The sequence below is a fragment of the Melozone crissalis genome, unplaced genomic scaffold, assembly GCF_028551555.1.
Source record: "Melozone crissalis strain CALT ecotype California unplaced genomic scaffold, PUWL_Pcris_2 ptg000007l_1, whole genome shotgun sequence".
Taxonomy (NCBI): Eukaryota; Metazoa; Chordata; class Aves; order Passeriformes; family Passerellidae; genus Melozone; species Melozone crissalis.
The window spans coordinates 85,046-111,797 of NW_026535785.1; the positions used below are offsets into that span (position 1 = coordinate 85,046).

Here is a 26,752-nt window from a genome sequence, read left to right on the forward strand (position 1 = left end):
GTTGTGACAGGGACCGTGACAGCGACAGGCCCGGCACGAGCCCCCGCCCCCCGCACACGGGCCTCGCCGCCTCTGGCTTCGCTCCCTGCCCGCCTGCACCATGAAGTGGATGTTCAAGGAGGACCACGCGCTGGGTAAGGGTGGGTCTGGGCCAGGCGCTGCCTGGCAGCGGCCCCGCTGCCCTCCATCTCCCGTGTCGCCATCTGTCGCGGTCGGCTTCCCCAGGCGGTGGTCTTGTATGTGGGCGGACAGCCGCTGGCGGCCCTCGCCGAAGGGTAGTGCGATGCCCGGGGACGGTCTCCCCGAAAATCTGGAGACCCGCTCGGAGACGGGAATGTGATCGCGCTCCCCGCAGGCTCACGGCCCTGCCGGCGCTGCCCTCCCGGCCTAGGACACCAGCAATATAATTACTATGCAATGACTAATTACGAGTTTTGTTCACAGAGCACAGATGTGTCGAGTCCGCAAAAATCCGAGCCAAATACCCCGACCGTGTCCCGGTGAGTAGCCAAGCCAGCTTCAACAGACTACTTACAGGCAAAGGTGGATACAATGCTTCCATCCTGCCCACTCTGATGAGCTCCTACTAAGAAAATTAATTTCCCATTTTGTGTCCTTAGATGTTTTAAAGAAGTCCCAAACACATATAACTAGTCCAACATTTCCTCCTGTGCCCTAGTGCATATTGAAAAAAACGCTTTCTAAAAACTTTCCAGGGATTTTTATGGTATATCATGGTCCTGCTTTCTTCTAATGGCAATTATATCCCACCAAATACCTTAATTGTCTTGAAGATTGTGCCTGATCCTTAGAAAGATTATAAAGACTATAGAAACCTTGATCATCTTCCAACCTGGCTAAATTAGTTAGATGATATCCCTCATGAATTCCATGCCTATAACCAGTTATCATGGTGAATCTCCCCATGCAAACCCTGTTTGAAGAGCCAATGTGAGTGGTGACCCCTCCTTTCTTGGAGGAGCATTAATACCTACCAATCTGCTAAATAGTGAATGAGCTCTCTTCTTCTCTCTGCAGTCCCTTTTAACATATTTCAGTCTCTGACAAGACCACAGTTCACATCCTTATGGAACAGCTAGCAACATGTCCACATTCTCAACTGACTTGCTTGAGTATAAAACTTCCCACATCCCATCTGACCACATGCCAGTTAATGCCACTCCTGCCTCTCACCTTTTGGTAACTTTTCCATTAGCACAGCCCAGAGAAGAATCTTCATTCCCATTGACTTTTTCTGCTGCTCAGTTGCACAAAGTCACAAGATTTTGTCCAGTTGTAATCTGGTGAGCTGATATGATCCATGCTGTTCTCTCTTGACTAACTATTCCCTCACACATAGACTGCAGCATCCTTGACCATATATCTTCACAGTATCCATGTATCCATTTCAAAAATATCCTTGATAACCTATGGGGAAAAAAAACCATAGGAACTCACAGTCATAATGACATGCTGCTGTATCAGGGATGGACAGCAAGGTAGAGACAAATACAGGAATTGAATCTCAAATTGCAGCAATCCTTTGTCTGGACCAGTATGTTTTCTGCTTGATGATTCAAATTGAGCCACATACCATTGATACCAAATAGTTGGTGTCAATTTAACAGTCAGAAGTATTTTTCAAACTAAATGTTTCACTTGTAATGTAGAGCTAAGGAATGGAGACCCTGGAACCTTGTGTAAACCCCATTTCCTGACCTGCTGAATTTTTCCTTCAAGAATCACTTTGTGTAGTACAGTGAGCATCGGGTCTTTTTCACTAGCAATACTTAATTATCCTTCCCCCTGCACCTGTTGCTTTCTGTTTGGTTTATTTTTGTTTGGTTTTGTTTGTGGCCACCTTGCTATCTTTCCTTGCTGTAGTCAGTTTCTGATTTCCGAAGCAATGACGGAATACTCCAAATGTCAGTTCAGCAGAATACAAAGGTAGCCTCACCAGTACCAGTACAGAGGAAGGATCACCTCCCAGTCCTTTGCCTAATGCAGTCCAGGACACTATTAGCCTTACTTGTGTCTAGGGTTCACCGCTGGTTCATTTTCAGCTTTGGGTCCACGCTGCAGTAATTTCGTATCATCAGCGTACAAAAGGTTAAGTGATGTGCGTACTTTCCTGTCACAGGTGTCTTTAAGGCATAACACACCTTTTTACCCCATGACTGCCAAACATGGGCATAGGAAGTTTCAAGTCATTGTGTATATAAACGTAGGTTTCAGTGCAGCTGTAAAATCAGGTTTTACAGTGCTGAGCCAGTTTTACCTCTGATTTGGTTGTGATCAGGAAACCTTTTTGTTCATCCCCTCTACTCACCACTGTAAGCCTGTATGAGCAAACAATCTACCAAAGCCGTCTGTTCATACCAATCCTGAAGAGCCTGACTTTCATACCTGCACTTTACAGGTCATAGTGGAGAAGGTCTCAGGATCTCAGATTGTTGATATTGACAAGAGAAAGTACTTAGTTCCGTCTGACATCACCGTGGCCCAGTTCATGTGGATCATCAGGAAGAGGATTCAACTGCCATCTGAGAAGGCAATATTCCTCTTTGTAGACAAGACTGTCCCACAATCCAGGTGAGAGGCTATTCACTTGGTATTCAGAATCATTACAGCAAGCCTGTGCATATTAGAGGGCGAGTAACACTGCTCTTCAAGGCTCATTTGGTGATTTTGGGAGATGTTTGTCACATCTTAATCTCACTAGAACTTTTTTTTCCTCATGAATTTGATAAACGTCTTATTTCTTGAGCTAGGCTGAAAAGAAAGGTGACTGAAAAATATATTATGATTTACTTCCATGGCACAAGGGTGAGCTTTGCAGTTATGATGTTGTTGCATTTGGTTAAGTGCAAAAACACATACATCATCAATATCAAGAAAACAATGATTCTCAGTATAACAAAAAAGGTTGCACATTAAATACTCAATAGCAAATGCCATAAATTATTCTGAAAAAAACCAATAACCTGTCAGTTTACAAAGAAATTGTAACATTACAAACTAGCTGCTCGTTCTTTTTTTAAATTATTTTTTTCTATGAAAAAAAATAATTGCAATAGAAAGGTTTTTTGCATTGCTTTTATATAGGAATAACTTTTATTGTTTTCTCCTACATAACAGAATATAGCACAAGCAGCAACTACAACTTTCTACACTAGATACTTTAGTAGCATTTAAGGAAATAGTATGTCATTACATGCCTTAGATGTGATATCATTCTTAATACTTAACTGTAAAAGAAAGAGTCCCTCCAGGTACTCCGATACACAATAGGGATCCATGAGAACCATCCTTTTCTGCTTGTTTTCTTTTAACAATACTGAGAATGCCTATATGTCATCTTTATAACAGTATTACAGAATTGCTAGGCACAGGAAAGGGAGATCCATTGTCTCTTCTCACATGTTCATAATAAGATGTAACATCTCAGCTAGGAAAACAGGGCTTTGATAATTCAATATTAATGTAAAAATGGTAACTTCTTAACCAATAAACAAAACCACAATCTGTTCATGGTTCTGCTCATAAACCTCTGTATGAGGAGAGAAGGATGTCAATGATTGGTGATCTATTTACTACTCACCAATTCACTTCCATTTCAAGTACTGCTTACAAATCTTCCCAGCTCCTCTCCTGGGCAGAATGATGTCATTGTTTTCCCTGTCACTCACATCCATCTCCATCTTTCAGTTCATTAGCCTTTCCTCAGTTTTGGGAAGTCAGAGAAAGGTGAGCTGAGGAGGCTTCATTTGTGCACCCAACTGATGTCTACTGCTCCAACTATCTGTAAATAGATGGTTGGAGCAGTTGAGCAGCCAAGTAATTGCTAGGGTTTCTTTTTGATTTCAAAATAAAGACCAATTTCCAACAAAATAAGGAAGCATTCTGACAAAGGCATTTGTGAAGAAATAAAGAAAATTTACTCTGCAGAGTCCAGGATCATTTCTCTAAATTAGGAGTCAACTGCTTTTCATTTACACTCATTTTTTTTTGTATTGTAACCTATACACAGACTTAATAGTTTTAGCTTTTATTAATCCTTGTTTATATGAAGTTCTGACTGTTAACACTGACAACTTGCATGAGCCAAGCAAACCATTTCTCTTTTTTTCCCTTTTAAGCTTAACTATGGGACAACTTTATGAGAAGGAAAAGGATGAGGATGGATTCTTGTATGTTGCCTACAGTGGAGAGAACACATTTGGTTTCTGAATGGTGGGTCTTGGCTACTGTATCATCCTGCTGTGTATCTTGTAAATAGCTGATCATTTTCTGTTCTGACATCCTCAGAAGTTCCTTCTATATACATGCATTTGTAACTGGATTTATTTCTTAATATATTGCTAGGTCTTGTTTTATTAGACTGTTAAATTATAAAAAGAAAGTTTTGTTAGTTTTGTGCAGCATTTTTTCTCACAGCTATGAATTCCCAGAGCCTCAGTTCTTTGGGGGGATACATTTGATGACATTGATTAAATAATAAAGCAAAGTAGTTGGACTACTAAAACATGAAGAGAAGAACACACATTTATTCTGTTTTGAGATGTTTGTGTAAGAAAAATAAAAAGAATAAATTAGTATTGGAAACACTGGATTTGCTAGCTTATCCAAAGCCAGGAGCAAGATGCTGATCGTGTTGAATTGAGCTGGTATGTTCCTTTCTCAATTAACAAACAAGTACAATAAAAATTCCTGTCACAAACAGGCAGTGCTGTCATTTCTTTACCTTCATTTTGGCCAGAAAGTTACTCAGCACATTTACTAGATGCTACACAGCTGCTTCTGTTACTTACTAGACATTGTACAGCTTCTCAAACTTTAGTGTGTGGTTGCTGATACCACTAGGAAGAAACTAGGAGCTCTTTGTAGGTTTCAAAACAAATAGCTTCAGAGCTACTATATCTCACAGCTACTTCTATTTAGAGGCAAATCCTTGGATTGTGTGGGAGAGGGTGGAAAAACCAGCTAAATGACCTAATTGCACAGTGCTGGAGTTTGCACTCTGATATTAAAGGATAACACTGCATTGAAGAATTAGCATCACTTTGACCTTTCTAAGCCAGCAAGGAAACGCTAAATACAGTTTAGATTCCTGTTAAAAAGTTTTAATCCATTTTCACACTATGTGGTGCCTAAGAATCTAGTTCTTAAAATGCTTCCAGTTATAGTGGAATTTACCACTTCCAAACTTAAATCAAATTCATACTAACTCAAACCCCCACGACGATACCTTACACCTAGAATTGTTTAGCTCTGCAGTCATTCACATGTATTGGCAAAAGGACTCAAAAATGTGAATGTAGGAGCCTGTGAAAGGTTGACACTACCCTATTACTGCGTGTTGACACAGTAACTGTGATGCATGTGCTTACTGCATCTGAAAATGCATTTTCAGATGCAGTAAGCACATGCATCACAGTTACTGTGTCAACAGTTACATCACAGTTACAAGATCTCAGTAAGCCTTTCATTAGTCAGAATAGCGCTGCATTGTAAACCACTGCTTTAGGCAACATTCTGTCAGGGCTTCCATCCTAAATTACTTCTAACTCCCTTTTTACACATTAATGTTTACCCTTAACAGAATTTTTGATTCAGAATGAAGAAAAGTGGTTTCACCTGTCATTTTCTGAATTACCTTTTATTACTGGAAAATGTTCTGTTTCCTTTATGCTGAAATGGTACCATTTTTCTACACTCACCAAGTAATATTTTTTCTTAGCTGTTAACAGAGGAGTAAGAAACACTTAAAAATGCTGAAGTTAGTTACATGCTAGCAAACAGATCTAAAACCAAGGGAAGATGTTATGATTGAGGTAACTTTTGGATTACCCTTCATAAGCCCCTAAAACCCCCACAAAACTGCTCTCTTTAACATCTCTGTATTTATTAGTTTAGATTCAGGAGCCCAGACACGCGAGCAGTTCCAGAGAATGTAAGCATAAATGTTCTACAGCAGTAACTTCACTTTTCATCTGCAGATACATGTTAAATGGCAATAAAATATCAAGAGATTTCCTTTTGAAATTCAGAGGTGAAATGCATCCCTTTAGATAGGACATTCCTGTAAAATTTTACAAAGCATTTGAGCCCATATGATCTTCATTTTCTGTTAACCCTTCAACTGGTGCACTGAACAAAAAACAAAGACAGCAACACCTCTATGTGACTTATCTTTAAGCTAAATTGAAATGTTATCTCCAATATAACTAAACCAGTACTGGATGAATTCAGCATTCAGTCAATATTTAGTATATTATTATAGACCATTATCACATTATAGACATTATTATAGACCAAATTTAGACCATTTACATGGTCTTTCCTCAAGAAATACCTTGCTTCTACATGTATATATTTTAGTTGTGTGTATTATGTACCTGTTGTTGCTGCAGCCCTCTTATGACATTATCAGATAGTCTGAGACAAAACTCCCATGCCTTTCTTTCCTCCTTGCCAACAGAATTCTGCCCTCAGCCGCACAACCCCGGCTCTTCCTTTCCTCTAATGCTTAACGGATTTATTGCAGAGATCTTTTTACTCCTAGTGAAAGGCTGCATCTTGTTTTGGGCTGGTGGTTTGTTTTTCTACAAATATAGCAATTTAAATATTTTTCAGTTTACTCGCAATGTACTGAGATCAGTAAGCCTTCCAGCCTGTGTTAAGGTGAGCAGTGGAAGTACACGGTGAAGATCAAAACCTTGCTTTTCCAAAGACAGTGGGATGCTAACATCTGGTTTTGTGGAACTGCAGCCTCAAGGTCAAACATGATTACTCTCACCCTTGGAGAAAACCACTTGTTTCTATGCTCCAGTTTTGACTTCCTTCAAGATATGCAGGGAGTCTGTCCTGCCTTCTTACTAGGACTGAAAACAGAATAACACCTCTAACAGTGATGCTGTTAGAGACATTCTACTCAATGATTACAGTTTCTTTGTCCTGGCAATTAAGAGCCACTGGTCTCCAAACAAGTTTGGGACAGGCAAGGCCCTATCTGGGTAATACAGATGTGCTCATTTTACACATATGGTGGGAATCTTGGTGCCTTCCTGTGCTCTGCTGCTCTCAACTCCCACTTGTTTGCTTGTCCTCATTAACCATGCACTGTGGGCACTTCATTCCTGCTGCTTCCCTCCCTGCCAACTCTGCTTTCCTGTGGCAGAGTCTCTGCATTCTGCTGTCCTCCCTGTGCCCTGCCTATCTTTGTTTTTCGGGGTATCAGCTATACCAGCGCAAAGGAGTGATACAGGCTTGGAACATATCAACTGTTCCTTTCCAGGAGCAATTCTTCCAAAGACCTGCTGACAGTGATCCAAGTTTAGTTTGCTACCAATTACAAAAGCAGAGACTGTTCTTTCCTATCTCTGCATTTTTCCCTTCTGATTTTTAGATCAGTTTCATGGTACTGCCAACAGCATTTCCTGACATTTTCAAATGAAACAAATGCAGCATTTAAATACTGATTTTCCGTCACAGAAATGCCATCCAGTCGAGGATGAGCTCCCACAGGCTTAGCCCCTCAGCCTTTCAAATGCTGTTCTGTTTCAGCTCTTTCCTTCTCTTTGCATATTCACTGACTTGCTCAAGGCTTAAATATATCCTCAGCTCCATCCAAGAAGTGAAGTTAGCATCAGTGTTCAGCACCTCAAAAACTACTTTTAAATCTGACAGGCAACAAAACAGCAACAGTTGACAGTTCACAAGTATTTTAGAAATTCACAAAAAAATCTTACCAGCAACAATCCTAACAGCCAGGCTCAAATTGTATAAAAGAGTTAGAAGAATTTAAACCATATAACTGCTTATGTGAAAACTGATGCATGACTACAGAACTAGTCTTATGTAACCCATTTTAATATTGCAGCTGAATAGGAAATGGGAACATTCCAGTCTGGTCAGCAGGTTCACTGCAGACATTGTTGATTAACTATGCGAAACTAGGTATGGTAAGTTAATAGTTTCTGCAAGATTTCAGCAAAGGCAAATGTCAGGAACCTGGAAATCTACTGATAGCTCTTTAGGTACACTATAGAACTCTGTCCTTGGAATACTACTTGCTCGATTACAGGAACAGCTACCATTTATTTTCAGCAGTTCACCCTGTAACCCATGTGCAATGGCATCTGGCCATTTTTTATCCTCTGATGACTACTGCAAGTCCCTAATCTCCATAATCCCTTGCCCTCTACAAACACATAAAATTACTTCCCCCTCACCAGTACAACTGGTATTTCTGCATGTTAGTTCTGGATTTGAGAGAATGGGCATATACACACAGAATTCAAGTTGTTACTTCTTCAACAAGAGAACTATTCTTACTTGACAAGTTAGCCTGAGTGTGAAGTAACAAGGATTTGCTGCTATCACTTCTCATACTGTAACGTTATGTGTACTGTTTGGTCCCATATGTAGCTCAGTAGGTTGACAAAAAAGGCTGTTTGGAGAACTGCTGTGCCCATTTTTCAAATCCAAAACTATAGACCACCAAAGAACAAAAAAAAATCAAATCACTAAGGAATTTTCAAGTTCTAAATTATCCACTTCCTTCATCCTGACATTGCCTTGTCCAAATATTTTATGAATCGTGGTTTACAAGAGAAAAATACAAAAGGGGAATGGGCTCAGGAGCAGTTACACAGTCCTGAAATTGCTCACAAAAGGCAATAACTGGAACAGAAGGTTTAAGGAGGATTACACACTGCTTCCCCCACAACTGCTCAGTGTTGACTGTCTTGTCATGCAGATGTTAGTTGGTAATAAAGCATAATGGCAAGAGAAAATAGAAGGAACATGCCAGAGACTACTTTCAATACTCCCCAAAGCATCTCCACCTTTGCCAAGCTATTAATGAACACAAGGGCCAGTGACATAAATAGCTGAAGCATTTCTGCTTTTAACTGACCATTTCCCACAAGGGAGCACGGAGATGGACGGTGCTTGAAACACTGAAAAGTAGGTAAATGTTTGCCAGTAATTACACAGGATTGGCCAATTTGAACCAAGTCATTCAGGAGTTTTCTTTCCTGCCTACAGAGGCAAAGCAGTTGAAATGTTATCTGGCAAAGTCCTGAAACTGAGATGCACAGAATATCATAAGTAGTATTATTTGACACAGACTCCTTCCCAGTGCTTTTGCTTCTGCTGTGACAATATCTGCGGCTATGTTTAGCAAATAGCAGCATATATTAAGGATTCCCACAAAAAGAGACACTTTAACAGAACTAGTTTTTCCAGTTAGAAGCAATGGGGCTGAGGGACATAGAAAATTCTTCCATGCACCAGACAAGAAGAGCTCAGAATTATGAAAGTATTACTTACTATACATGAGGGTTGTCCCAGCAACAGAAAAACAATAACATTATGAGAAGTGGAAGAAAAAAGTGGCACTAAAATTTTCCATAATAATGCTTGAATTTCAGTTGACATTTCTTTCACTGCAATGACTATGGCTGGTAGGCTCTACTTTCAGATACCAGGATAGCACAGCACTGCTTCCTTTCTTTTGGAAGCATATTATTTCATGCAGCTCAGAATTTAAAGTCAGCAGTGATCCTTTTCTATATTTCAATAAAAAGGGGGCTTCAACTCAGTAAAAATAAAATTATTCTCTAAATGGCTTTCCTTTTCACTCCTGTCTCTTCACAGCACATAAACTAGAGGGTGTCGTTTTCTGGCCCTTGAATTACAAAGGTATCTGCTGTGGACCAGAGCTTATTCCTGGATTCACATAGTCACATGGATTCTCATGTGAAGTGCAGGTATTCCTTGGCATTCCTGACCCAACCCAGCAGAGCTTGGCTACGCAGCACTCTCCAGGCTTCTTGATAATTTAACGCAGCTTCCTTGTAGTCCCAGTAGGTTTTTAGTGTCTTCATCCTGACAGAAAATGCACAAAAATGAAAACAATTCTATGATCCTATTGAATATGAGGTCACAAAATGAAAAAAGAAATCAAACATCTAAGGACCTGACGATCTCCTATGAACTCTTCCATACTACTTAGTGAAATTCTCTTCTAGGGAGACTTAGAGACACCCAGGCTTTAAAGCTAGACATCGTCATCAAACTTGCAAAAGGAAGCAAAACAACCCTTCTAGCACTAGAAACGTTTGTGTTTGACTGTGTGACCGCAGAAAACTTCCATGACAGCAAAAGCCACTGAAGCAAAGCTGAAAAGGTAGTTAGGGTGCTTTGAATTAGGTGAAAGTAGCTTTAGCATGCTAGAAAACAGGCTGGAAAAGGACAGAATGAACTAGACAGTTTTTCTTTTCCAACAAAAAACTAACAGGGAAGAACGAGACAAAGGAAAAAACACTCTCTTTTCTTTCCCTAAAGCAAAAGAGACACGACAGTTTTAGTGTCATTCCCCTTTCTCAAGTAGCAACTATGCCCCACAGTCTCAGCAGAACAACTGGTCACTGCCGAGTACATTACACCAACGATTTTCAAAACAGGGAAATGCAAGTCTAGAGTATCTGAACACAAGTGCCTGTAAGACAATTTCATGAAGATTTTTTTTTTCCTTTCCTTGCATTCTGTTCCCAACCTCTTTCATCTTCCTTTGCCAAAACACCTGCCAGCCACATGGGATAGACAATGTTTATACATTAAACCCAATATGAAGGGAAGAGAATAGGCAACATGACCTTCACCAAGAAAGAGAAAGAGCCAAACTACTGCAGGAATCCTAATCTGTGAGCTCTGAGAACTACTGCACTAACCTCTAAAACAGGCTCTCAAGCTCAAAGGCAATTATGAGCACCCCCAAAAAAACCCCACAGCTCTACCATAACAGCAGATCATCAGAAGCTGTGTTTGAGGCACTCAGCATTCTGCCATGAATTTATTTCTAAAATACCGTGACATGCAAAGCACACCATATATCTATCCTTCAAACCTTGTGTTCAGAAAGGTGCAAGAGTGGAGAACCTGTCTATGTAGGGAGATGTATTCTCTTAAAAAACCTGCCCTGCGCTCTTATCACAGCCAATCCATTTTGCTTTCTCCACCTCTTTCACATTATTCATACTCTGTGAAACTAACCTGTGAGCTGCTCTCAAAAGTCCCATGTAAGGGCCCCACTAGAACTTTCCCCCACCCTGGCCAGTGGAATGGCAACAGAACCCCATTATCCATACTGGATCTGGAACTGGAATCCTCCATATTGTGAACTGAGCAGGAAGGAAGAATAGTAGTACAATCTTAATTGTGATGGCTCCTGACTACAATGTAAGAGAAAAGAGGATTAGTCATTAATTTAACAAGCCCAGCAAGAAAGTCAGGGCAGGTTTATTTTACAAAGTCTCCCTTAGATTCAAACAAAGGGCCACACAGCCAGCCACACCTTGCTCAAACAGCAATGCCTGGAGACTCTCTACGGTGGATGCCACCGCATGACAAGAGATGGTTTTCACTTCCCCAGGTGGTCACTAAGGCATGTTTTTTTTCCTAACAGCAGGGAAAAAAAACCCCAGTAATGAAAAAATCTCCTTTGCCATGTTACCATCAAGTGATCTGCAAATAATACTGCAGAGGATTTTATGTAACAATTCAGATTAGCAATAGCACAACACTGTCCAATGGTGTGTCACCATTCCCTTGACAGTGAGCATGGAAAACATGAAAAGAGAAAAAAAAAGATGGACCAGTAATTTCAAAATGATAACGTGAGAGAGAATCAACAGAAGGGAATCAATTTATGCACCAGTAATTTCAAAATGATAATGTGAGAGGGAATCAACAGAAGAAAATTAGGTATGATAGGTGGCGGTAACAGGTAATAAATAAACAACATTAGTCTACCTATTGAGTGAGAATTGAAGTAAGGCACAGAAGACAGATCGTAAGAATTACTGCAAAAGAAGAAAGAAGGTGGGACAGCATTATACAGTACTATCTGGTTCTTGGTGAAGTAGCTCATACCAGCCAAACACCACTTCCTCCTCAGTCTCATCTGAAAGCAAATAAACTAAATCCTGAAAAAACCCAAATTGATGAATGTCATGCTTAAGATCTTAGATAAGCTATACTACTACAAATACCTAAATTTGCCTTTTAGAAGAGCCAGCAAAGTTCTGGCCCCAGTAGGCTGTCTACCTGTTCCAATTCAACAGTACCCACACAGATCCTTCTGTGTGAAGAATGAATATGAAAGTCACAAAAAACAGGAGAAGCAGATTTAGATATACGCACACACACAAAAAAAAAAACACACCAAACAAACAGACAAGCAAAACCAAACCAAAACTAACCAAAAAAACAAATTAAAAAAAAAAAAAAGCCAAAAAAACAAACCAAAATAACATCAAAATAGAATCAGTTCCATGTAAAGCTTTAAATTCCCAGTTCCCAAGTCTGAGAGTGGACAACAGTAAATGAAGGCAGCATTACATCAAGAACAACCCTTGTCTTAATATACCCTACAACTACAAAACAAGCTATTCAGCAAATCTGAAAGTATTACAGAATGAGCATTCCTCGATGGATCAGAAAAAATGGAAGGCAAGAGAAGTGGACTAGAAGAGTCAGGGAAGGAACTTAGGGTCAAAGTGGAAAAAGGAAACTTCGTGATAGCACAGCTTTAGAGCCAACCATTTGCGGGAAGAGATAACAAGATACATTTGAATGAGAAGAAAATACAAAACTGGTAACAGTTAAATACACAGAAGTTTAAAGAAACAATTGGAGAGTGTAGGATTTCTTATCTGAAGTTCACTCAGACTCCAAGAGGGAAAGAAAAATCAAAACATCAGAATACCATGTAGGGAAAAAAAGGGAAGATGAAGGAAACAGCAACACGAAGACACTTTTTAATTTTGCTTTTCAAAAGAAGAGGAGGAAAAACAAAATACTTCCAAGGCAACCAGCTGCACAAGCTGACTGGTGAGCTAGCACCTCCTCTGTATAAATAAAGTTTGTGCAGTAAAAAAACAATGTCACATCTGTGAATCAGCTGGACTTAGTCAGGAGAAGCCCAGACAGACAAACAGTAGAGGACAAAAAAGTCAAAGGAAACAAGGCCAGTGGTCTAGAAAAGCCCTGAGGTGAAGTGACTTTATGTAAGCAGCATGTGATCAGCATAATGAGTCACCTACCCAACAATGCACAAGTTCAAGTCTGTTTTGAGGAAATTATGATGGCTAAAAAAGTGAGGACAAATGCCCACTCAAAAGAGGCTAAAAATTTTATATTTCAAACTGATTTAAGGACAAAGTATCTCTACTTACAGAATCAGTTTAAAGCATCTCAGCAATAGCATGGTCTGTATTGACATTGAAACTTTGAAACAGTTACAAGACACTTCCACAGACACAGAAGGTAAATGCAATGTTTAATTCAACAGAACTCAAATGCAAGCAAGATCCATTAATTAAAGAGCCAGGGTGCACTTTGGGTAAGTTTGTTGCACCTACTATCTTAGTACCATGAAGGGCTGAAATGGCCTATCTCCCCTTCTTTCAGTCACATATGCCTCCTACTTCCTTGGCATGGGTTTCATCTGTTTCAGATTTCCATTAAGTTCGTTAGTCCGAGAGAAAACACAGAAGACAAGGAAATTGTTTTCAGCCACATTACCTAGTTGAACTGGTTCATCATGAGATTGGAGAAATGCTACTGATAAAAGGGAGAAAACACGAATCAACAGCCAGTAGCAGCTGGCTACTGGTGAACTGCTGTGGGACCACCTCATCAGCAGCTACAAGCAGTTAAACTGGCTCAAGAGTTGGGACAACTGCATCCTAAAGCTGGTGAAATTATATCTGGAAGTAAGTCTAAAATAAAATAAACCTTCCTTAGCAATGGATTTGGAACCCTCTACATTCCCAGAAGTCTCTAAAATAAAGAGAACTAAGTTTCTGTACATGTGAAACTATGCTTCGCTTTATAGTACACCACCAAATACATAATGGACATAATGCTATGCCACACTGGATGATTACTGGAAGTAATTAACTCCAGTCTGATAAACCAAATTTGTTCTTAATAATGTAAAGGAAAATTCCAATTATGGCGTCTTCAGACAAAAGCTGCTTTATTTTCTTCCCAGAAAGAAGAATGTTTATGCAACATATGCACTGCAGAAAGAGCCCTATCTATCCTTACCAACCATATGAGAGAAAAATGCAGAAAGAGCACCATCTCACTTTAGTAGCTCTTACTCCACCATATGCTAAGCTGAAAACTGATTTTACCCTAAACTTTAAAAAAAAGAGAAACAAAGAAAAAATTATTTTTTTTTACTCAAATTCTTCCTTCTTGTGAATCAAAGAAGTGGAATTTGACAGAATTACTGAACACCAACTAGATATCAGTAACTCCATGGTAATTTTGCGATGTAGGATTTGAATACATCCAAGGGTAGAGAGGTGCAGGCAGCTGATCCAATAGCTCATGTTTTCAAAAACAAACACCACTTCCTCATCTTGCGTCTCTTTCCACATTTTTCAAGTATCAAACTTTAACAATGGACTTATCTAAAATGAGATTCATGAGCAGATACTGTATCATTACAGTACTGTTCAGTTTCATTAAGATAAATTCATTCTTCTAAAGGCAATGATAATGTCTTTACCGTAGAGAGTCTGGTAGATCCTCTTGTGAAATACTTGTCACCAGCTTTTGGAATTTATGGAAGAGTTCCACTTTACAGATTTTGGATCTGATATAAAAAAAAATTTAAAATTAGGAATTCTGATGGAAAAAAAAATCATAAATTCACTCCACCTTACAGCAGAACATCCCAGCTAAACACTTTTGATAGAAAGCATTATGCTCACTTCTCAGTGAATGTAAAAACTTCTCTATCATTTAACTTTTTCTACCCCATCCAAGCTGCCCACATGCCTTTTCCCTTAGTTTTAAATGCTATATTGACAAAAAGCTGCATTGCCCCATTCTCCCAGCCAGCACTCACCAGTTTGCAGAATGAACACTTTAATATCACACTGTTATCTGCATGAAACTGCACTGTCATCAGTTCAGAGCTCCAGTAAGGTTTAGGCCAGAAGGACTAGTCCCAGAACAGGGGACACAAACAAGCAGAACCTTTTTACAAACTGTTAAATTTTGTATTATTCAAAACAAATAAAAGAAGGAGCAGAAATATCTGAAACAATGCTGATGTTTTCACAATGGTGATGAGGACACATTCAGCAACAGCTGCAGGGCAGTTAAATACAAAGAGGCTCATCAAAAAATAAAGTGAGACAAAGTTTTAAAGATCTTTAAAAGATACTATATACATCTGTCAGCTTTGAGCCCTTCTACTTCCTCAAAGAGATGGCAACCAGAATCCAATCATTGTTTATAAAGTGTAGTTTTGTTTTGAATGGCCCAGCTGTTTCCTCTATTTAATTATCTTTGTGTACTTGTCTTAACAATGACAGATTCAGTTCTGCAACAAATACAAACTGATTCTCCACAAGCACTGAAAACAAAATCAATTAAAAAAAATAAATCTTCCTATGTTGCTAGCATGTGTTTTAAGAACATCAAAAATTGCATAGTATCATAGAATCTCCACAAGGATCATCGAGTCCAACTCCTGGCTCAGGAAAACCCCAATAATCCCAGCATGTGCCTGAGAGCATTGTCCAAATGCTCCTTGAACTCGGACCACTGTGACCACTGCCCTGGGGAGCCTGTTCCAGCACCCAACCACCCTTTACCTCTAGGTAAAGGTGAAGAACCTTTACCTAATACTCAGCCTAAACCTCCTCTGACAGAGCTCCAGCCATTCCTCAGGCCCCGCCATCGGTCACCAGAGAGCAGAGAACAGTGCCTGCACCTCTGTGTCACCCCACAAGGAAGTTGTAGCCTGCTGTGAGGCCTGCCCTCAGTTTGCCCTTCTCCAGGCTGAACAAATCAAGTGATCTCAGCTGCTCCTTGTAGGGCTTCCCCTCCAGACCCTTCATGATCCCTGATGGCCCCCTCCTTGGACGCTTAGAGCTTTATCTTCTTATATTCCTGTGCCCAACACTGCCCGCAGGAGGTGAGGCTGCCCCAGAGCAGCGCAGAGCAGGACAGTTCCCTCCTTCACTCAGCCACCAGTGCCGAGCCTGATGGCCCCAGGATGAGAGTGGCCCTCCTGGTTGCCAGGGCACTGCTGACTCATATCCATTAACCAGGACTCCTAGGTCCCCTTCCGCGGCCCTGCATTCCAGCCTCTCATTCCCCAATCTGTCCATATATGCATGTCACCCTGTGCCATGTGCAGAAACTGGCATTTGTCTTTGCTAAACTTCATGTGGTTGGTGATTGCCCAACCATTTTATTTGTCAAGGTCCTTCTGCAGGGCCTGTCTTCTTTCAAGGGAGTCAACAGCTTCTCCCAATTTAGTATCACTGGCAAACTTAGTGTACCTTTGAGTCCCGCATCCAAGTCATTTATTAGGAGGCTGAAAAGCACTGGCCTTAAAACAGAGCCCTGCTGAACCCCACTGTTGATGACAGCATGCAAAGATGCTCTAAAATTTAATATTCAATTTAATCTGTCAAAGTTTCATCTTGTAGTATTTGGTGGTTTAGTTAATTAAGCATTAACAAAAGCACATACCAGACATTTACCTATAAATTCCTTTTAGTCGGTCAGCCTTACCGTCCTTGTATTTAATGTTATCTAGCATATTGAAAGGGGGAAAAAACCCTCAAAGAACACTTCCCAGCAATCACCCGGAGATTCCTTGAGAGGAAAAAGAATGTTGAAATACAAGTCCTGTTTATTATTAAGCACCATCAGTCCCAATAAGGCTGTAAATTCCTTATTTTCATTATAAAAGTTCCTTTTGTGACTGTTTACCTCAAAAGCGTAAATAGTTCACTTGTGCATTGACGTTGTTTTTAATTCTGATTTCCTAAGGAAACAAGATGTTTGTAATCACACAGTCTTGTAGGCTCTAGTAACTTTTGAAAGTTTTAGTGAACTTCAAGCACACGTTGAGAAGAGGATCTTTCAACAATAATTGAGTTCTTACGCTTTTGTGCTAATTGCCAGCAAGGAGATGGCTCTCAAGTTTTAGAGCTGATGCACAAACGCTGTGTTACAAATTTAATCCTACTGAGAAAAAGGGGTTAGCTGGTTTGTTTGATCTTTCACATGTTTTCTGGAATACTTACATATCGCATATTGAAAATAAATATACTACAGTGCACATGGAGTCTGTCTTAAAAGATGCACTAAGTCACCTAGGTCACCTATGTTAGCAATACTGCAGACACCAATACTGGTCACAAACCACAAAATTCCTGGTCCTCTTCTTTCCACTGAAAATTTGGAAATACTAGGATATACCAGGATAAACTTCAGTCAAATCAGGCCTAACTTCAAGAAGCTCAGAATGTGCAACCTGCAGATAAATTAATAAATTCTCCAAAAGAATTATCTGAGCTGTATTTACTATGCTATTCACCCCCTTGTCAGGATTGTCATCCTCCTTCCAAAAAGTCTGGGGAACATGAACAATGTGACCATTGATAATTTGGTAGTATAATCAGCCAACAGTTAAAACATGAACACCAATCCTTCAGCTGAATTTCCACAGAACAATGATAATTTTGGCACCTCATCCAAAATGAAGATAACACAGAGATGGAGAAATTTGTCTGCAGTTGCTTATAAGTAATTTCTCTCAACATCAAGAAAAGTAAGTACCTATTTCTTTAAACTATGATTGTTGATAGAGGATTTCTCAAAGAGCCAAGTGACAAGCTGGCTGAACCGAGTGCCAAGATGACAGCTAGAAAGGTGACACATTCATGTTAGGAGTGTGCCGCCATCATTTCAACACCTTTTCAAACTTTAAGGCAGAAAGTCATGTTTCAAAGCTACACTTTTAATGATCATGCATCATTAAAAGGATAGACATTAAATGGAGGACAGCTGGCTTGACTATTCAAGTTAAAGAAATCTCTGGAAAGAGAAAATGCAATGCACACATTTCCTTCACAGTCAAAACCAGAAAGCAAAAATTCTGTTTCCTTCAACAGTAAACATCCTTTTAATAAAAACTGATCACAGTTCCTCACCACCATTATCTACAATGTTCTCAACAGGGATAAAGAAATAGGATAAACTTGTTAATTCTCATCTAACTTCCATTATTCCAACTGCCCTTTCTCCCTTACACAGCGACTCTTCCTTTTCCCCTACTCTCTACCTTCCTCCTTCTTCACCGCTCTCTAGATTTCCTCCTGCTCTGACAACATCACATGAGCTGACAAAGGCATGTAAGCTAACAAATGAAACATGTCTAGATATAACAATACTCTCACACCTGCTCTGCTGGCTCCCAATCCCCTTCTTTGTTGTTCCCTGGCGGAAGCCGTCTGAGGTGACATCCAGAGGTTGTTCAGGGACTGCACTCCAACTGATAGCTGCAGAAGACATTGTTATGAACAAGGGAGACGCTCTTGTCACCTAACAGTTCCTTTCATTCTATTTATTCATGTGTTGCTTCCCAAAATAATTCAAACTAGAAAGAGGACTATGGTTTTCCAGGGCCAGAATTCCAGTATGTAACAGAATGTTTACTTTAAAAAAACAAACACACACACACAGAGCTTTCGTCTTAGTTAGATCATTTAATAATCCATGCCTCTAAATTTCTGGCCTTCAGCTTTGTAATTCTCCATTTCTGTGGGGGATTCTACTTTCTTTTGTGCATCCAGTCCAGACAACGCATGAAGAAATTTCCGAGTTAGATGGCTTATTGTCACATCAGGCTGTGAAATACTGCCCTAAACTACTTGCACCAGTCGCTCTGTTTTTCTTAATTTACCGCCTGCTACTATTTTATTGTGTACTCTAAGTAGTTTCATGTTTGATAACTGACACACACCAAATATTTGTAGACTTTACTTGAAAAACATTATTAGGTAGTAGTCATACAAAAATAATTTGTTGAAAGAGATAGCAAGTGCCAACAGCCTTAAACTCTACCCCAAATCTGAGAACTTCATAATCTTCTCAGACTGTAAACTTCTAAATGCTGAAACTCTATATACAATACCTTACAATTTCTAAGTAATGAGCAAAGCATCAGCAGCATGTCAACAGAAACTGATATGTCAAATCTGTCCTTCCATAGCAAAACAGCAGATTCTTCAACTTCTACTACCATGAGACAGCTTCCGTTTCCTAAATTCTCCCTCTTCTCTGTGTTCATAACAGGCAGAATAGTTGCACATGCATTCACTCCTAAGACCATCTTGTTACTCAAGATGCTCAAAGACTGCTTATGTTACTCATCCTTGTATTACAATTCAGCTGTATGCTGCCAATTGTACTTACACAGTGATTCAAGCACAATGCTGTCTCACCCTAGTAAATTACAATCCTGTGTAACATGAAATAACATTAGATACATATGACTGGTATTAAATCCTCCACATGTGAAATATCTAAAAATCACTTGGTTATCAGGATATCAGTTTCTGACAAGCAGCTACAAAGTTACTTAAAAATTAAAAACATTTTCTATTCTTTCACTGTTTCATCGTTATCTCAAACTTCAAAGCACTAAACAGAAAAGATACTTTCCTAAACTAACAGCTGCAATGTTCCTATCAAGCATCTTTCAATACTCTGTGCAACAGTCCCAAATTTAGAGCTTATTCTGATTTTTATTCCTTCAAGAAAAGAAATCACCTGGCATAAAAAAGCGTGCTAAGGCATCATTCATCTTTCTTTAACAGAATGACTTGAGAAGTGTACAGCAAGAAAGACATACACTGAATTTAGTCACAGCTGCTTTCAGGCCTTTTTTGGTAACTCAACTGGCACTACTTTTCAATGATGAAATTTGTTTTTTATCAAACAAAATGAAAGTATTTTCCCTCCTGGCACTTGTAAATAACTCCAATTTAATGAATGTGAATTTCATTAAGGAACACTTTATCTCCATTCTATTTTATCATTAGCTGTATTGTAACAGAAAGCTTCCAGTTCTGATTCAGACAAAGTCTGATCAGAAGCAGAAGGCAGGCATGTCCAAGTTAAAGAAACTGCTTAGCCATGCACACAGAGTGGCAGTTCCTTTCCTTTTTCCCAAATGAGACCATGTTGCAAAATCACATTGAGATTTAAGCATTCATTCATCACCACGGCAAAAAATTGCCATGCCTAAAATATCTATCAATACAACTTTTACACTACAGTACTCTGTATTCTTTCCTCATTCACAGATTTTTGGAGCAATTACAAACATAACTCAGCACGGCAAGTCTTTTGTTCATTACCAAAGAGAACGCAAAACTAACTGAAACAAGAAGTCTTTTGTTTTCTTCTTGTACTCAACTTTTATTTCCCCTGGTTATTTTCTGTCTGTGTTTAATTATAAACTCTTAATCACATCAACCAAGTGTTTATTCAGCCTGAAAACTTCCTACTGGAAACCAGAGGCTGAGACAAATATTATTAACAATTAAGTCATGACCTGAAAATAATTTCTTGCTTTTTGTATTTTGCCACTAGCATACTGGCAAGGAATGATGTTCCATTCCAAACAACCAGACCCATCTCATTTCTATTTGGACTTTTGCACACAGTTACGCAACTAGCCCAAATTAACTCACCTGCACTACAAGGAACAAGTTTTGTTTTGCTGTTACTTTGAACTTCCTGAATTGCCTGTCGGCTATGTTCAAATTGAAGATCTGATTGCTGCAGCTTAACCTCCTGAGTGAGAAAACCACCCGGTAAAGATGAGATGCGCTGACACCTACAGAAAACACAGAAATTTTCAGTACGCTCTTCCCAAACAAGACCATTTTGCACCATTTCCCTTCATTATCTAAAATACATTTCTTTTACATTAAAACTGAATTGAACATGAGTTATATAGGTGAGACAATGAGTTTTGGAGGCATTTTTCCCTTCAGAAAAGTATTTATTAACTAAAACCCCAAAGTCACATTAGTTTACTAGGACCTTGTCCATCCTAAAAAAAAAAATATAAATTGACTTTTAAAAAGGTCTATTTAAAAGCTATTATAATCAATTAAGTGAAATGCAGGACAAAACCTGCAATATACTTCTGCAATCACAAAGATAAATAAAAATCATAAGGTATTTACATAGTCAACTGCATTACATCGGGAATTGTTTCATGAGGCTAAAGGTTTATGATCAATGCCTAAAAACACACAAAGTACACCTAGAGTTCCATGTATAATCTCATCTTTGTTACCTTAAATTATGGTTGCATACTGAATGACATTACGATCATAAAAGAAAAAAACAGCATGTGTTTAATCACTACAATATTTACACAGAGTGTTTTTTTCCTTGCTCTCCTTTCCCTTCACTCTGCCCAAATGCATTTACCATTCCCTACTGCTCTACTCTACTGATTTAGCCTCCCAAGTAAGAAAAATGTTCACTTGCTATCCTTGTTGCTGGGATAGTTTTCATCAGCTGAAGAATCTGAGTAGAAAGAAGGCCAGTGCACAACAGATAACCTTCCTCATTTTGCAGCAGTTCAGTTCATCTCTCATACAGATTTCCCTGAGGTGACAGTTATGTTATGAGAGCTCCACTACACACAGCAAGAAAAAGATCAGGTCTTGGATGTGACTGAGATTAAAGAAGCAGACAAATTTTTACAACCATGAAAACAAATATAAGCTTTTCCTCTCCAGTGTAACACAACTGTCTTCTTCCAGCTGACCAGTACAATCTGTCACATACTATGTGTCCTGAAGCACTGTAGTAAATCACAGAACAGCTGAGGTGGGAGGGGACTTCTTGTAGGTCATCTAGTCCAACCATCATTCTCCAGATGGGCAACCTACAGACAACTGCTCAGGACAGTGTCCAGATAATTTCTGAGTAACTCAAAGACAGGAGACTCCACAACTTCTCAGGGCAACCTCTGCCAGTTCTCAATCACCCTCAAAGTAAACAAGTGCTTCCTGATATTCCAAGGGAACTTCCTATGCTTCAGTTTGTGCCCATTACTTTTGTCCTATCACCAACACCACTGCAAACAGCCTGGGTCCATTTTCCCTGCCACCCCACTTCACATACGTATACAAAGTGACAGGATGCCTACAAGCCTTCTCTTCTCCAGGCTGAGTAGTTCCAGCTTTTCTCAAACGAGAGATGCTAAAAATCCATTATGCATCTTCGAGGCCCTCTGGTGGCCTCTCTCCAGTATGTCCACATCCCTCTTGTACTGAGAGACCCAGAACTGGACACAGCCCTTCGAATGTGGGTCTCACCACATCTGAAGGGGAAGGATCATCTCCCTGGACCCACTGCAATACTCTGCCTAAAGTGGCCTGAGACACCATTAGCCTTCTTTGTTGGTAGAGCACACTACTGGCTCATTTTCAACTTCACATCTAGCAGGAACCCCTAGTCCTTCTCTGTGAAGCTGCTTTCCAACGGGGCAGCCCCCAGCATATATTGGTGCATGGGACTGTTTCTTTCCCAGGTGCAGGTTTTTACTTCCCCTTGCTGAACTTCATGAAGTTCCCACTTTTCTCCAGCCTGCTGAGGTTGCTGTGGATGGCAGCACAATGCCCTGGTTGATCAGCCACTCCTCAGTCTTGAGTCTTCAGTAAAATGTCTGGGCATACAGTCTGCACCATCATCCAGATGACTGATTAATGAAGATATTAAGTAAGTTTGGACCTAGTATTGATCCCTGGGGTACATGGCTACTTACACCTTTAACTACACTTAGCCTAATGATCACTACCTTCTGGGCTCAGTCATTCAGATAGTTTTCAATCCACATCCGCTCATCCAGCTCACACTTTACCAGATCCTCTATCAGGATTTTACAAGACACATTATTGAAAGCTTGCTAAAGTACTAATATTTGTACGACATGCATTGCCTTCCAAGGCTCCCTGTCCCCATATGCACCATCTGAGGAGAGCACTTACCTTTCAATAACTGCTCTCCGCATAGCTTCTTGGCTATATGGACACTTTCCCACAATAACTGCTGACAGATACACTGGATACTGCAGAAAATGCATCAGAAGAGCTCCTTGACACCCTAACACATTCCAGCGAGCCAGTTTATCACTGCAGGACATAGAGCATGTTCTGTCTCCTCGACCTGGCTTCACTCGTAATAATCCCACACAGTGGTACCCCAGCCCAGGTATTCGGGCATCATCTAGCTCTCCAGGTACACATTTGGCTCCAGTTCTGTGAACATCTACTACCTTTGGTCTCACTAAGCCACTCTCCTTATTAGCTGTCTGCATCTCTGCAGAACATTGACAGCTCTTCTGATTTGCGTTGTCTTCTCGTTTCACAGATCCATGCTGAACAGCCAGGTCTTCAGTGGTTATGGAAAAACAACCACCATCATCAGTTTTCATTCTCTTGATTATACAATTCCTTGCCATCTTCTCTGATTTTCTTACATCTTCTGGACATAAGTCATTATGGTCACTTCTACATTCTGCTGATTGTCCAGCTGCATGACCTTCAGTCACTGGCTTAGGAAGCTGGTTCTCTGGTTCACTGATTGGAAAAATAGAAGCATCTCCACCTGAGACAAAAGAAATAGCATGAAAGTGGCCAAAAACCCACCTTGTGATGGGAACACATCATACCAGTAATATTACAACTACTAGTAGCTTTCACAGATCTGCACTCAGGAAAACTTAACTATGAGAACACATTTTTGAAACAACATTGTCCTGTGCCAAGCTACAACATTGTCCTGTGCCAAGCTGAATCAAATCTCACTGAAATTTGAGCCAATATATGCTTCATTTCAAGTTCTGCTTTCTATGTAAGAGATAACCAAGAAAGCAAAATTTACAACCTATAAAGTAATAGGTAACAAAGGCATTTGACAGACTACAAGAAGTGCTGAAGACTCACACGAAAACCAGCCTGATCTAACAAAGCAATATGAACCTCAAAAGATTAATGAAAGAATAATCTGTCAAGTAAGGGAGAAAACTTTAATCTGTATCACTGAAACAAGCTCAGAACCAAAATTCTAAAACTCAGTTCAAAGTTAAGCAAACCTGACAGGTCTGCTGATTTATGTGAGAAATTTCTCACAATGTGAGAAAAAAAAGGCAATGAAATTATTCTCACTAATAAATTTGGAGATGTAATTTCTATTCTCAAATGCACTAATGAAGAAAAATAATATTGCATATTCCAGCAATGCACTCGAGATCATGAAAAAGTATGAGCAACTAACTCACTCTGAAGTACTGATGAGGCATATTTTGAGAGTTCTTAAAACTCCTTTGCTCTGTAACAGACTAGCAGCTGAAGAACACACCAGTGAGAGAGCATGGTAACATCAAGATGTGTGATATGTTGGTAGACTAAATCACATTCCTTCCTTCTGTCAACAGATCTTCATCTTTGTGGTGCTGTTTTTTTTAAACATACAAATAATGTTTTCCATGACAGAAGTTTCATTACATTCCCAAAGAAGTTTTGTGCTGGGGAGCTAGTGATGATTCATGAATGGGGCTTTTATTCTTATTTTTCAGGAGCGTGGTTTTGGTTTGTTGGGGGGTTTTGTTTGAGTGAGTGTTGGCTCTTCTCCCTTGTTTTTCTTTTTGCTTGGTTTTGGGTTTTTTCTTTGCTTGTTGGTTTGGAAGTTTTTTGGTGTTTGTTTGGGTTTTTTTTTCTTTGTTTGCTTCATGGGGGTGGGGGTGGTTGTTGGCTGGGTGTGGGGTATCTTTTGTTTGGTTGCTTTTAGGGATGGTGGTAAATGCCAGTAGTTTTTATTAAAATTTTAATCCGAGGAGATAATGCTTGAAGCAAAGCAAATAGGCAGGACCTCTGACAAGTATATTATTTTCTGGAAAGAAAAATAATAGCTACTGTTTGAAGTGAAACATTCCACTATATAATGAACAGTACATCAGACTTACTGAGTTCTCCTGAATCACATCCGGTGAGATAAAATGCCAAATCCATCTGTGGAGTCAAATACATCTTGGGACATGTATTTGTAAACATGAATTACTGCCTCACTCTCAATCCAGACCAAAGAGAGACAAAAGAAAGACATGGGGCAGAAAAGATTCTACAAGTGGGACCAATGTACTTGGTTCACTCCAGCATACTCACATGGGGTATGGCTGGAGAAGAAAATAAAGATAATATTTGGTTTGAGTTTCCATTTCCCAGTTTCAGTTCCCGGACTAAAAATGCATTGCTGATGGGAAGCTGCAAGCCACAACTGATGGAGAAGATACCTGTTAGGCAGAAAGTTCTCATGAAACATTGACTTCCTTTTTGATGCATGAGAAAAAAACAAAGCTGAAATGCCCTCTAGAGTCTGTTCTTTCCTGATGGGAGTCTATCAGGAGCCAATCAGTTACGCTTCTACAGAGAGATAGCATCCAACATAATAAATGTAAACTCATCATTGGAACTTTAATAACAGACCTCAAAGAGTTGGGTCCAGTGGAGTTAACGTTAACCATCTCAAACTGTATAGAAAAGGTCCTCTCCCACCACTGTGTGTGTTTTTATCAACTCTGCAATTCATCTTATTCTACGAGACTCAGTTTAGTGACATGGAATTGCAAGAAATGTACTCATTTCTGCAGAATTACTGTTCCCCTGGCTCAGCTTCCTGAACCAGTTTATCCCATGTAAAGAAGAGGACTGGCATACGGGAAAGCGCAAAAATTCTATCCTTGAATAACAGTCATCAGATCTGCATTGAGGTCAGATGAAATCAGATCCTAATTCTTCATACAGAGGCTCCAGAAGAACAAGGAAGAAGCTTTTGTGAAAAGGCCTTAACACTGCCCAGAAGTATAAAAATTAAGCTAAAATCCTGCTGACAACAGGAAAAAGTGTGTTGCCCACACAGAAGTAATGCAGTCTTTCACTACATTCTCATATGTGAAGCTACAAAATTTGGCTACTTCAGCAACAGGTCAAAACGATTTTTGTCACAACAACCTCAGGCGGCACTGAGTAACAGCACTGTTACAGCATTGAGTAAAACTTCATTCATGCCTCACCTCTGGAAGCTCCTCTTGGCCACAATTTCAGCATGGCTGTCATTCAGAATGTCTCCTAAACCAAAACCCAAATGCAAATACTAAATCATTACTAAAAAAAAGACAAAACAAATGGAATTCAACATAGGACAGTTCTCCATATTTATTAGTAGGTTTCCCATTGGTTTTAGAGTATTGCAAGATATTTAAACTTCCAATCATGACAAAAGGAGGTCAACAGCCTACACAAATGAAGGATAAAAGTACTCAGTCTGCAGCAAGTCAGAGACTTTTTTGAATACCAAATTTTTACTCTTCCAATATTTGAGTTGAATAAACACTACCATCCTTCAAAATCTTCCTGACTTTTGTTTTCAAGGGTAAATCCTGATATTCTCAAAACAAATTCCACCAGAAAATTTCAAGTGCTGGTTAAGCTTTTGGCTGAAGATTCATTTTGAACTATGTCCTACAATTTAAACTATTTTTCCTGAAAATAATTCTGATACTTACTAAGTATGCACATCTCATCTTCAGCTTTCCTGAACAGTATCTGCCTGTTACGCCATGTAAAGGAACTGGAGCTGTAGATCATCTTTTATTTCAAGCATAAAAGGCCAAGCAACAGAAATCCTCCTTAACACCTTTAAAAGTTTAGAAGTGATCTAACAAATAACCATCAACATGACCTACCACCAAGTTTAAAATGTTATCATAAGAGGAGAGTATTTTCTAAATTTGAGATCACTGAAGACAAACAATGGCAAAACAAACTAGTGTTAC

General features: G+C 39.5%; 2 protein-coding genes across 6 annotated transcripts in view; one reads left to right on the plus strand and one right to left on the minus strand.

Moving 5' to 3' along the window:
* GABARAPL2 (GABA type A receptor associated protein like 2) lies at positions 1-4,720 on the plus strand. Its single transcript, XM_054269507.1, has 4 exons — positions 1-134; positions 445-500; positions 2,420-2,592; positions 4,140-4,720. The coding sequence occupies exons 1-4, from the start codon at positions 101-103 to the stop codon at positions 4,228-4,230; spliced, it is 354 nt and encodes a 117-aa protein (XP_054125482.1). The 5' UTR covers positions 1-100; the 3' UTR covers positions 4,231-4,720.
* Positions 2,599-26,752, minus strand: part of ADAT1 (adenosine deaminase tRNA specific 1) — a 26,718-nt gene continuing 2,564 nt past the window's right edge. For 3 of the 5 annotated variants that reach the window (XM_054269496.1, XM_054269495.1, XM_054269498.1), the window contains 7 exons: positions 25,991-26,045; positions 25,083-25,210; positions 22,908-23,526; positions 20,589-20,734; positions 18,290-18,389; positions 14,591-14,677; positions 4,817-9,894 (listed from right to left, as the gene is read on the minus strand). In XM_054269496.1, the coding sequence (XP_054125471.1) occupies positions 9,762-9,894; positions 14,591-14,677; positions 18,290-18,389; positions 20,589-20,734; positions 22,908-23,526; positions 25,083-25,210; positions 25,991-26,045 (1,268 nt within the window). In that variant the 3' untranslated portion in view covers positions 4,817-9,761. Of the gene's footprint in view, positions 3,803-4,816; positions 9,895-14,590; positions 14,678-18,289; positions 18,390-20,588; positions 20,735-22,907; positions 23,527-25,082; positions 25,211-25,990; positions 26,046-26,752 lie in introns of those variants that run through there. The other 2 variants (XR_008482724.1, XM_054269497.1) reach the window with 2 other exon arrangements.